The 13436-nt window shown below is 38.9% G+C and overlaps 2 protein-coding genes across 3 annotated transcripts in view; both read right to left on the bottom strand.

Annotated features, from left to right (window-relative positions):
• myo10l3 (myosin X, like 3) overlaps nt 1–6346 on the bottom strand; it is a 71210-nt gene extending 64864 nt beyond the window's left edge. For both annotated transcript variants that reach the window (XM_077579913.1, XM_077579914.1), the window contains exon 1: nt 6054–6346. In XM_077579913.1, the coding sequence (XP_077436039.1) occupies nt 6054–6074 (21 nt within the window). In that variant the 5' untranslated portion in view covers nt 6075–6346. The remainder of the gene's footprint in view (nt 1–6053) is intronic.
• A 3842-nt stretch (nt 6347–10188) lies between these two features.
• Nucleotides 10189–12313, bottom strand: dnajc15 (DnaJ (Hsp40) homolog, subfamily C, member 15). The gene is made up of 6 exons (XM_077579977.1): nt 12152–12313; nt 11786–11837; nt 11544–11617; nt 11391–11467; nt 11254–11324; nt 10189–11181 (listed from the first exon to the last, which is right to left on the bottom strand). Exons 1-6 carry the CDS (start codon nt 12272–12274, stop codon nt 11111–11113), a joined length of 468 nt encoding a protein of 155 aa, XP_077436103.1. The 5' UTR covers nt 12275–12313; the 3' UTR covers nt 10189–11110.
• Nucleotides 12314–13436: the final 1123 nt, after the last annotated feature.

Genomic DNA, 13436 nt, shown 5'->3' with positions numbered 1-13436 from the left:
GCTTCAATCTATAGATGTGCAAGGGATTTTAACGATCTACTCCAGTCTGACTCGCTAATGCTAATTAATTACTCGCGGCACTTTTATCACTCAAAAGATCGTCTCCACACTGCAAAAAAAAACAACATTTTTTTTGTATAACTTGATCGGGACTTTTTCCTTCTACTCTCTAATGTGGCTACAACTTAACAGTGTATTAGACCGCGTGGAACCACACTGCTCTTAAGTGGCCAAATCGGGTACAACATGAACAGCGCTCCCAATAAAGGCACACACAGACAAAGGCAAGACAGTATAAAATAATTGAAATAAAACCGATTTTGGGACATTTAAAATCGATTCTGAATCGTACTAAATAAGAATCACGATTCTTATGGCACACCCCTACTGACTATCATCGCAAATATATCACCCCCCCCCCCTTAATAAAATAGATTCAGCTGAGACACGTGCCACGGGTATCTTGTGGATGGAAAACGAGGTGAATGTTGCACAACGACATTGAAGTGACTTATCATTCAGAGAATGACACCATCGACCTGTGAGACACACTCGGAGAGGAAAGATGGGTGTTAAAAGACACGGCTGCAGCACGACTAACTCAAACCCTTTATAAGGGCATCGGAGGAGGAATGACGAATCAGAGAGCTAGCAAAGCAGTGAGGGGATTTGAAGTTGTGACATCACTGTGGCAAATTACAACCTCAAATGTTTCCCACTGGATAATTAGGGCTTTTGGTCATGATGTGATCCTCTTCAAATACACTCTGTAGGAACATTTTTAAATTTAGTTTCCTTGCTTTTTTTTTTTTTCTTTCGTAGCTCTCCCCTTTGCCTTAAATCAGCTCACACTTGACTTGACAAAACAGGATAAGTCACTGAAAACAAATCAATGAATGGATATTGATTGTGCTTTAAGCCTATTTGGGATGGGCCTCTCTTTGTCCCCAATGTCTGGAGACAGAACACTGACATTAAGTTTTGGTTTGGTAGAAAATTACATAATGACACTGAAAGAGGAATAAAATTATTTGTCCTCTTTGCGTGTTCCAAAATTTGAAGACAGATTTAATGTAAGAAAAAACACCTTTGCAAAAATGATTTTATCTAACAGAGATCTCTGGACACTCATACAGCCTCTAATTCATCACTTAAACAGGTGGGATTCAGAGCGTCGAAATGTGCCTCTTCCGCGTGTACAATGGCTTCTTATAGTTAAAAGACCTCCTCTCTTTCATTTGTAGACAAAACATACTCTCTGGGTACTTTTCCATGAGCGATGGCGAAAACAGAGTCAGGGGTGCGTGTTCGAAACAGATTCTGTTCTCAAGGACCAAATGTGTTTTCGCACAAAGCGCTGAGAAGGAATTTTTTTAGACTAAATAGTATGTCCCAGCTTAAGGTCAGATTATACCGAAATCAACACCATCTGCTCTGCGCAGGACACAAAACATTTCGACAAGGTTAATATAAAGAATTAAAATGTTAATAATTTGTAACAATGGTTAATATATGAAATGAAGAATTAAAAATGTCATAATATCTATTAACACCCAAACAAGTATTGACACATTGTATTTGAATTTATTTTTTTTTTTACATTGTTTTCCTTTTTAACTCTTTGACTGCCAAAAACGTTTAATAACGTTCAGTAAAATGCAAATGAGGGCTGCCAAAAACGTTAAAAGACGTTAACTATGTTTTTTTGGGGGGGAAACGGGTGGAGGAAAGCTTGGCCAGCTGATGATGAACGATGAGAGTTCAATCTTTCATTTGGTAGTATGTGTGTTTCCATAGTCCAAACACAAAATTTTCTGTGGACCTTGAAAGATCAGTCAAAATGCTTAAATCAGCTGGCACCCACAGCATCCCTTTTCTGAAAACGCTTGGCAGTCAAAGAGTTAAATGCAGTTTTCTAACATACTACTAAAGGTGATTGTCAAAGTGTATAACTGTTTGGTTTTATAAATGTATTTTGATATTTGACTTTTCAGTGTAATAGCATTTCAATTGAATACTTATTTGAGTCCATTTTCCCCCCCGAATGTTATTACAATCAAGTGAAGCGTTTTTTTACGATAAGCTCCGCCTCATTTTTGCCGCACACAAAAAAAGCCAACTGTCTGTATTTAAACATCGGCCATGATGGCGATACTTGTTAAAATACTAAAGCATGACTCGTTTACGTTCACAGCCCATCCATCATCGCAAACTAATAAACGGGATCAATGATCTTCTCTCCTCTATTGTTACAAACGCAGCAACTTTAATTATAGACGAGTCGGGCGATGATACAGACGGCTAAAGCTAACACCGACAGCCGGGTGTCAGCGGGAGGTTTTCGCTGCCACTGACCGGCTTCGCTGATAAAAAAAAAAAAAAAAACGGGCGGGTCGGGTCACAGATGCCGGAAATGCAAACATGAGCGAGGCAGGCTAAAAAGGCAACATCGATTGTTTGATTCATTGCTTGATTTTCAATTGCTTCATTTATTTATTTGTAAAAGGTCAATGAAAAGTGATAAAATTGTGCTACAACTACTAAAACCGTGGGAAAAGTTTCCTTATTACTTCTTCCCTGTGTTTAGCTGTATAGTTTATACCTAAATAACATTACAGTATTTCAAATGTTTCAAGTGAGACCATTTTGCAAGTCTTGATTACAACCTAAGACACAGCAGCATTTATTTACTTTTTAAATGCAATTTTTTTCTTCTTTCCTTCCTTCCTCACATCCTCGCCTCACTTCCTTCCTCGCTAAATCTACCCGAGGTGGAGACGCGGCGATCTCGGATGGCTTCAACAGCTGGAGGAAATGACAAGCGCGTTAAGTTACCCATTTTCACAACACAATCCTTCCCGAAGCATGTTTAATCTACATGGTTCGAGATTTAAAAAAAAAAGCGGACTGGGCTGCAGGTTCGAGGGGTGGGAAGAATGCGCGCGGTAACCTAAAGCGCTAAAGCCGCGGCACTTCTACGCGGCACGGGATGACATGCCGGCACGGCTGGGAATTTCAAGGGTCGGGGGTGGGGGGGGGGGGTAGAGACTCCGGGATTCCGTCTGGTCAGGGGAAGGAATCTGGACTGTAATGCGAGGGTCTCCGAGGAGGGCGTTAACGGGTGTGGAAAGGACTTGGTTTGACTTCACAGTGTGAGGCAGCTGCCACTTTGAAGGCCTGGAATTGCCAAGTTTAGAATTGAACGTCGCGGCTCCACAGGATGCTTCACAAAGGCCATAAAGTCTCTGCTTCCTCCGTGGATGGGGCGAAAGACGCAAATCAGCGCCCAGTATATCATCGGTCAGAGGTTAAAAAGCACTGACATGACACGGGAGGGCGGAGCGGGTGTGGACTGCAGGCAGTGCGGATGGACAGAATGGTTTAACCCGTGGGCAGTATTTTATTTTGAAATGGCTTGGTCAGAACCAACAAAAAGCCCAAAAATGGTCACAATAACACCTAGGGGTTAAAGTTGAAATCAAACCAGAAGCCAACTTATCAATCGATCGACGCACTCTTGCTTTGTCAGGCGATCTTGAATCACAGCCATGAATCAGACCTCAGATTTATCCCAGGTTGACTCACTGTAATCCACTCGGAAGACATAGTATTTATAAATGTCATGTAAATATGACAGACAAACAAAAAATACTATAAAAGCACTTTTTCCTGTTAACTCCTGATGAAAGTACATTAAAAAAAGGGCAATTCCAAATAAAAGAAATACTAAGAGTCGCATCCCATTCCCGTCACTGCTGAGTCAGATCATTGTGACCCACCGAGTCTATACGGCAGTTCGGCGTGTCTGTGCAGATGACACATTCAGCCTACACTCACAAACTGCTTGGGACTTCTAAATAAAGAGGAAAACCCAAAAGTGACACACATGAAGAAGTGCATTGACATTGTCGTGCGGCTCCGCTTGTTTGTAATGGGATTATCGGCGCACAATTGAAGGGGATTATTGTGGGATGTTGTTGCCATGGGATGCATATCAAGTAGAAGACAGAATTGGATGATTAAAAAAAAAATAAAAATTGTTGTCCTGAGACAAAATGAAATTGTAGCGATAGTAATAAAAAAAATATTTTGATTTTGTTATCATTAAAACTAGGTCCCAACCGACAAATCGGGCGGCCAATGTAATTGAACGATATTAGCTCTATTTTTAAAAGCAGTTGATTTTTTTCTTTTTTATATTACAACTAGGGCTGGGAATCTTTGACTGTCTCACGATTCGATTCCGATTTTTGAGCCTGCGATTCGATTCAGAATCGATTGTCGATTCGGAACGATTTTGGATTAAAACAATATTTGATTGTCAATGATTTCTGCTTCAATTTAAAGATATGCAAAGAATTGTCGTGATCGACTCCAGTCTGACTCACTAATGCTAATTAGCGCGCTACTCGTGGCACTTTTATCACTCAAAAGAACGACCGTTCATACAAAACGCTTCAGGAATGTATACAGAGAAGCATCTTAACATCCTACACTGCAAAAAAAAAAAAAAAAACTTTTATTGGAATAACTTGATTGTGACTTTTTCCTTCTACTCTCTAATGTGGCTACAACTTAACAGTGTATCAGAACGAGCGGAACCACACTGCCCCTAAGTGGCCAAATTGTGTACAACATGAACAGTGCTCCCAATAAAGGCACACACAAACAAGGGCAAGACGGTATAAAATAATTGAAATAAAATCGATTTTGGGACATTTAAAATCGATTCCGAATCATACTAAATGAGAATCGTGATTTTTATGAGAATCGATTTTTTGGCACACCCTTAATTACAACATAATGATATTATGACATTCAAACAACCCCTTCCCCGATTTTTTATCAGCCGATTTCTTTCTGTCGTAAAGTTCGACTGAAGGACAAAACTGTAAAACAGTCAAATGTTCTGACTGTAATAAGTTGGAAGTTTTACGTGACCAAAAGAAATAGTTCTGTTTTTCTTTATTTAATTATTCGGTCGATGAATCGGCATCAACCTTATAAAAATTTTTTTTACTAGAACCCTTTCAGCCATCTTGAGGATGAGAAAAATAGTGAGCTAAAAAGACTCAGCAGAAATGACATCGTCAAGCTAATTCCTCTGACAACTTATGGACATATTCATATCAAACTTTTTCTTGGTCATAAATTAATATTTAATATGAATATGAAACGTTTTCTTTATCATATGGCTGAGTTTGTTCTTGAGCAACTAAGATACTCAAGACCACCTACCGACCTCTGTAGCAGGGCCGATGCTCACCGGTGCTGCTAAAAGCGCAAGACAAGAGTCAGTAGCAACAGCAAAAAAAAAAAAATTGCCTTAGGCAGAGATTTGGCAGATTCATAGACGCAACCTACGTACTCAGCTCTGTTGCTCATCCCACGAATGTGGCAAGTGAAATAAAACAAGCTTTTTTTTACGATATAGTGCCAAGCAGCATTGTTACAACAAAGAAATAATCTACCAAACACAAATCTCCTTTTTTTTTTTAAGCTATTTTTCACACCACTTTTCCACATTAGCCTCATTGTTGTGCTGGAGACGATCCCACCTGACTTTTGGGTACGCCCTAAACTGGTCACCAGTCGGTCGCAGGGCAACATATTCATCATCAACCACTCACAGCTGCAATTTAGATTCTTCATCTATGAACGTGAAACTGTAAAGCCAGAAGCGGGATATGAAGAAAAGCCACACAAGCACATGGAGAACAAGCAAACTCCAACAATGGAAAGCCTGGATTCGGACCCTCGACCTCAGAATTGTGAGGTTCATGGCAAACCCCTATATGCTGCTGATGATTAAACTGGACGAAATAAATACCTGTTTTTCTTGAAAATATGAAAATAAAAAAACAAAAAGTGAGTTTTTCAAAAATGTTGGTGCCTAAATGACCCACGTATGGTTAGATGGGAACATGAATGAGGATTTTTGTTGTTGTTTAACTGTCAGCGCACGTGGACGAAACTAATACAACGAAGAGTCAAAAATGACTTTTAAACCTGAAAGACAAACTTAAATAAGGTAGAGAAATAAGCGACTTTACCTCCAAGAAGAATGTATCCATGTTGACGAGGTCCGACCTGACGTCCCTTTGTAGTCTGACTTGAGGGGACCACAGTCGATGAGGTGAGGAAAACCTTACTCCATTTCAAATTTCCTCCTATCCTCCCGCTGGCTGATAAGCTTCTGGGTCACAAACGAGACATGTCCGGCTCGGTTCGGATAACTTCCAGTGTTTTTTTGTCCCGCAGGAGAACGTTATGCTACTACTGTTGTTTTGTGTTTGTGTATGCGTGTGTACGTATCGTGTGTGTACGTATCGTGTGTGTATGTATGTGTGTTGTGCCATTCATTTGGGAGCCGGCAAATTATGCGAAGGGCGGGGCAAAGGCGGGGCGAAGCTGCGAGGAGGAGGAGAGTACGGAAGCCGAGAAGGTTCAAGTTTAAAATCGATCGCTTTGTGTGGGATGAAGATGGAAGTCAAGGGGGTGTGCGTGCTTCCCCTCTTTATTTGGGAGAGGAACAAAGGCAGGAGGTTGTTTTGTGTGTCTCCAAAATGGAAGAAAGGAGGTCAAAAAGCGTACAAATTGATGTCAAGTCTTCATTATCTGCCAGTAAAGAAGATGCTAACCAAAGGCAAAAGGCTTTTTAATTATGTTTGCATAGTATCATAGGGTGTCCCTAAAGTCTGGAAGGTATGCATGAATGCATATTTTCCAACTTAGCAAGATTCAATGTACAATGACCGATTAATTAAAAATGAATAATAAGATCAGACCATGACTAGCTTTTAACAATGAAAAGGTAAATAATTGCTAATAACATATTCCCCAGCATAATCTAATTTAAAAATATTTATTGTTTAATTAAGCTAATTTGAATATTAAATAATAATAATTATATATATATATATATATATATATATATATATATATATATATATATATACTGAGCAAATTGTGCCTTCTGTAAGTAACAACAAATTTAAATGTTCTTACCTCCTTGACTTATGCTACTGGATCTCACTTTAAAAAGGGTCTAAATTAAGAACAGCTCCAGAAAAAACAGAAGAACCAAAAAAAAAATTCCCATTCATTTAAACAACATGAACATGACCAACATAAAGTAAATTACAGATAAAATGTATTGTATGTCTCAACTCTCCAGTGAGTGTAAATGACATATTAGTATCTATAAATAATTATTTTGAATAAATACTATTTTTTGATTCTGCAGATTCTAAAAAAATATTTTCTGTAACTAAAAATGTGAGATCTTAAAAAATATATATATATCAAAACTACAGACTCTGGGCTAGCCATGTTAAATTGTAGAATTTGACAATGACTGAAGCAGTATAAAGAGTCGTTTTGTCCAAGAAGGGTGAAAAGTAATAAGTAACAGTTGAGATGTAGTAAACCACTAACTGCTTTCGCCCAACAAATGCAACTGATAACTTCCCAAACTACGAGTGTGGCTAAAATGATCAGATAACTCCGATTTTCTCACATGATGGTGTGTAGACACACTTGAGTTGTCAACTTGCATAGTTATGCTGAGTTAGTCAGCTGAGCGTCATGTCTGTGAGGTCGCTGGGACAGTCGCTCGTTGTTTTGTGTTCTCTGTCAGATGATAACCGCGATCAAAGCGACGCGATGATAAAAGGGGCGGGACATATATTGTGGCGCTTTTTCTCCATTTTTTTTTACCATTCAAATTTAGCAGTGTTGTTAACAATACTCATCTCTATGGCATGTCGAATTAATTTTCTCGTTTTAATAGTATGATTTCAATTGAATAAGTTCCGCTGTTTTTAAGAAAGTCTTGAAGGTTGTCTTTTCTTTATAAACAAGTATGAATGCAGATTTACTCCTGTGGCTGCTTCCTGTCCATATCGCATTGAGGTTCATTTGCGGCAAACGGCCACAACCAGCATCTCCAGCAGCCAAACCTCAAGCATAAAGGCAGCTGATGGATGATCGTTACGCAATCACTTCCGTGTCCCTCAAAAGAAAAGAAAAGAAGCTATGTGACAATATGTATTGAACAAAAGAAGCAGACATTATTCAGGTGGCGTGAGCAGCAAAGCAAATAGCTCTTTAGTATTATTGTCTGCAGTTACTAACTAGATCAATTACCTGGATTGATTGTATAAAAAGTGCAGCATGTGCTGCCGGGAGGCTATTGAACAACTCAGCCATTGATAGGCTGCTTTTTTCTCCCCTTAAATAATTCATGCTTCAATGCACCACCAGTGGAGCACAAAAAAAAAACCATAACAAAACTGCTAGCTGTTGCTACCTCCAGACAAGCTTGAAATGTGTTTATCAACAATAAACATTTCGAGTCAGTTCAAACTGCAGTTTTGATTCCGAAGGTCATGGGAAGATTAGACTGACGTAGCAACACGTAGAGGCTGAAATCTGATTGGACGAAACAAATGCAACATCTACATACCCGTCCTAGAAGCAGTGCGGCAACAAATAAATTCATTTTGGCATTAAATAATTTGCTGATTTATTGTAAATAAAAATATGAAAATATGAGTAAAATAAAAAAAATCTTATGCATTAGAATATATTATATTCAATAATAGTTTTTTGATGGATTGATAAATACAGTAACAATAATTATTATTATTTGAAACAAACTATTTTACATTCATATTTAACTGTATCCTTTTTCTCTTTTTTTTTTTTTGACTTAATCTACAAATGACCTGTCTCACCAATCAATTTTCCATCCATCCATCCATCCATCCATTTTCTGAACAGAATTTGGCTCTTGAGCTCAGAAGTTTGCCCATCCCTGATTTAAAGCATTAACACAACTCTATAAGTGTGTTTTGTGTTTTTTTCTTTGGCTTTTTCCCATCACTTGTGATGTCACCGGCGCCTCACTTTACGGGCTGTGTTGATTTTTACTGTGTTGATTTTTACTGGACACAAAGAAGAAGCGGAAGGGGTAAAAAAAAAAAATAATAATAATCTAACGTGGTTAAGTCAATATACACGGTGACACTGACCATCATGATAGAAATGGAACATCTGACAATAATATTTAACAAACGGGGGGGGGGGGGGATTCGTGTGTGTAAATATGGTTGAGGATAAATCCCATTGTCACATTTATTCAATTAGGTGGTCCTATTTCGGGGCACCGCAAGAACGAGCTGCCATTTGAACGCATTACTCACACAATGGTTGCAACAGACCCCACGCGACTAATGGTGGCATAAACCCATGATTGGATCAACTCACAGGCTCGAAACACAAACATGGAAACATTTGTGTTTCTCCGGGGGGGGGGGGGAATCAGATACTAGCAACTACTAGACTAACAAGATACAATAATGGAAATGACTAAAATTGCTAACATGCTAATGTTTACAAGGCACAATTTTATGTTCATCCATAAAATTTCAGACATTTGAAGCTGTCGTTTCCGAATGTCAATACAGTAAACCCATTTCCTAAACCCATTTCGTTGATTAGTTAATAACTCTATTTTGGTCTAACTCTTACTTAAATAAATAAATAAAGATGACTTGATTTATATTGGGTGTAATTCCTCAGTTGACAAGTAGATGGCGACGCACTTCTAGTTTGAGACCGTAAATTGTAAGAAGAATGAAACAGTTTTCCAGTTTTTCCTGGAGATTAAAGTATTCCAGTAATTAATATCACATACGCTAACATGCTAATGTTTATGTTTACAAGGCACCATCTTATGTCCACCAATCAGCAGTTGCGATTTCAGACCAACAAAATACATTACACATGGCTAACATGCACATTTTTTATGAAGTACTCTCTAAGTTTGAGCTTGTTAACAATTGCAAATTCATGAACAAATTGTATCAGGAAAAAAAATAGCTATAGTTAAAAAAAAAAAAAAAAAAAAAAGTGACACACTCACTGGCAAAGGGAGTAAAGACTTATTGTGAATGAACTAGTATGACATCCCGTTTGGTCTGTAGCATTAAAGAATTAACAACAAATCTTACCACAAGCATTCCTACTCGCACTCTTCCCATGCCTCCCCTTACTGTCGACATCCTGTTTGTTTATAGAGCTTCCACCGTGTAGCACATTCAATTCCCATATTACTTTAGGCAACCTGGAACACCGTATAAGCTCCTCATGGGGCCTTTAAATGAGTCATGTCGTGAGAATCGGAACATGCCAATGGCCGCTTTGCTTTTGTTTATTGTGTCTCACATGGATTTTTAGCCTAATAACCGAAGTGGTGCAGCAGTGACTCAGGGACCATTTAGAGGCCTGAGTAAACACATGAGTTTGAATCCAACATTCTTCCTCCTGAGCCCCAGACCGATAGCGAGACCTGCGGGGAATTTTTACAACGCGCCATCTCATCGCAGATGATTCAAGCATGTGAATCACTAACAGCTCAGATTTCCAGATAACGATTACAAACAACAAAGATGACCGAGAAGATCAGCAATGCAAGTTTGTCCAAGGGAAGGTTAGTATTAAAAGTGAAGTTACATTTTGGATGAAAACTGCAGTGTATTTAGACTTTTACAACACTCACCATCATCATTATAATAATAGCCTTAAAAGACTGCGACAATATTCGTTCTCCTTTCTCCCCCCTTTTCTGGTCTGTATCACACAGGCATCTCTGCCCCTCCCCCGATGAAAGTCATCCGTTCATTATGAAATGGATTCCACAGGGGCTATACCCCCCTCAAGTGTCCAAAATAAGAATTGTCTGTCTGGCATATCTCACCACACTTTCTCCCTCCTCTATCAAGAGAGTAGGCTACTCGTCCTGGAGTCAATTTACATGCCACATCCAGCCTACATGTAAATGTTATATTTACAGTTTGTAACCAGCCCGCGGGTGTAACGTGTTATACACCAATGTCTGTATCGTAAAACCAGAGAAACAGAAACATGTTCATGTTTCAAGTTTATGCACTTTCATAAGTATTAGTCAACTAATTTAAGATTTTTAATAGGTCAATTTGACCCAAAACATACCAGGACAGTTATTAAATATTTGTACATGGATATGATCAAAGCATGTTATGGAGGAAGTCTGGACTGTGCAAGAGGTGTTGGAAAACAACGGTGGTTACTGCCGCATGTCCTTGTCCAGGAAGTCTTTGGCCTCGTTGATTTTGGCGGCGAGGTACGGTGAACCGCCTGCGGTAGAAAACATCAAATTAAGGTTTGAGATGTGCATCGAACAAGGACTTGGGACGAAGCAAGGCTCACCTTTATCGGGATGGTTGAGGACCATGATCCTCCTGTGTGCCTCGCGAACTTTGGCCTTTGTAGTGACCGGACTGCAATCACACACAATAAAAGTAAGTTAAGTGAATCGCCATTAAAATCCATTTGTGGTGGTTTACCTGATGCCGAGGACGAGGCTGGCTTCCCGTTTGGACATCTTCTGATCAAAGCCTCCTTTGTAGTACGACGAGAATGCCTGAGGAGGATGTGGGCCGATGAGTGTAGCCAGGTGTGTGTAAATTAAATGAGCGGCGAGTCTAAGGTGAACTCACCGATGTCGGCATCTTCCGGACCGTTTCTGTGAACATCTGGCCAAGAGGCTTCCACAGCTGGAAGGCGTAGCGACCTTGAATGATAAACACAGATACAAACAGCAAGAAGGGTTTACTACTCTATTAATAATTAATTGAGAATTTTGGGTCATGAGAGTGCAGTGTTCCTGGTTTTCAAATACATGTAATTAGAAATAAAAATTGTAGACATTCTTAAGAGATTCAAGTATTGAAGTGTTTACCTGCAAATCCTGCAGCAGCCACCCCAAGGCCGACTGCAATCAACGTACCGCCCTGTGGACAACGCACACATTATTTTTATTTTCTACTTTATTACAAGTATAATTTTTTGTATTAATTTTACATTAAATTCAATATTGTACACTTTAAACTCCTGGTGTGCGTCTGCATACTTGGCTAATAAAATTATTCTGATTAAAACCTTAAAACGTACTGCCTAATGTACAGTGTGACGTAATGTGTTTAGCTTTTGTAAACGGCTAACACAAAACCTAGCTAGCAGCGGTGAGCGAGGTGACAAACAAACGTCTTTTTCGACCCCGAAACAATCAACGAAACGTTCATTAACTGGTCCAAAAGACGCTCACCAGCCGCCTATCGATCTCCGCGTCGCTCCTGGCGCTCGCTTTCGGGCTGTACTCCACGTAGCGCATCATTTCTCCGCTGTCCATCGCCGACAATCCACCGGTGGAGGTCGCCATGTTTGCCATGGCAAGGCTGCGCACGCGCACTCACGAGCATCACGTAGCTTCCGCGTTATGAGGGAAATACACTGTCTGAATTAATTATATATATATCTATCTATATATATATATATATATATATATATATATATATATATATATATATATATATATATATATATATATATATATATATATATATATATCTATATATATATATATATATATATATATATATATATATATCATACATTCAGGCCAGTGAGGAAATAGACAATAAATATATTAATAAATAAATAAATTATTTTAAAAATGTGGAAGGAGATACTACAAAAACTAAGCAACTTTAGACATTATTGTAGTTATTTTATTTTGCATGTATGTTTGAAAACATTTCCAACTACAGTAACTAAAATTTCCACGAAATTACTGTAGTTCTTATTTTGGCCACTAGATGAAGACATTGATTAGCAAACGCCATACGATGACGTCACAGACTTCGCTTTAAAACGATGATGCCGGGTTTTGTTTTGTTTGTTTTAAGTATTTATTCATTATTGGAAAAAAAACACGTAGGGCTTCCGTATGTCTCAGTCCTATAGTGCCCTCGAGCTTTTATCGGACGTCCACGCGCCGTGTTTCCACGGAGACCGAGCCGACACTCGGCTACTTGAATGGCGGGCGGCCATTGTGCGGCACTCGCTTGCTCACTCATGGGGTCAGGGGGCCGGTTGTAGAGCCGAGAGGGGGTCACAGCCCGTGACAGATGAAAGCGTCTTCAATGCCATCATCATTTAGTCATCAGCCAGACAAATAAAGATGGAGGATAATGAAGAGAACGCAGAGGCTCAAAGAAGAAAAGCACTAAGCCTCAAAGCTTCTCTGGATAAGGGGGGGAAAAAACACCTCAGTGGTTTCCTTCTGTTTGCGCTGAGAAGAACAATTTAGGAAAGGCAAGAGTAGCTTCCCATACATATTATGAATTATTATACTAATAAATACACGTTTTATTTTCTGGGGGGGGGGAAGCAACTCTAAGGGAAAAAGTAGAGAAAATGAAAAAAAAGTGATTCAAAAGGTAATCTATAAAGAAAAAAACGGCATTTATAAGACAAATTTCCTTTTTATTTTTTGTGAACGACATTTTCTTATATATTTTTTCTGAGAAAAAGTCGAAACAGACTTAAAA

This window comes from Vanacampus margaritifer, chromosome 11, assembly GCF_051991255.1.
Source record: "Vanacampus margaritifer isolate UIUO_Vmar chromosome 11, RoL_Vmar_1.0, whole genome shotgun sequence".
Lineage (NCBI taxonomy): Eukaryota > Metazoa > Chordata > Actinopteri > Syngnathiformes > Syngnathidae > Vanacampus > Vanacampus margaritifer.
Note: the sequence above shows the minus strand (reverse complement) of the source record. Positions and strands in the feature narration are given on the sequence as shown.

Coding starts and splice junctions, on each gene's coding strand:
- dnajc15 (XM_077579977.1), bottom strand. CDS start 12,274: ATGGCAAACATGGCGACCTCCACCGGTGGATTGTCGGCGATGGACAGC. Junction 11,468..11,543: donor TCCGGAAGATGCCGACATCG/GTGAGTTCACCT, acceptor CATCCTCCTCAG/GCATTCTCGTCGTACTACAA. Junction 11,182..11,253: donor CCTCAACCATCCCGATAAAG/GTGAGCCTTGCT, acceptor TTTCTACCGCAG/GCGGTTCACCGTACCTCGCC.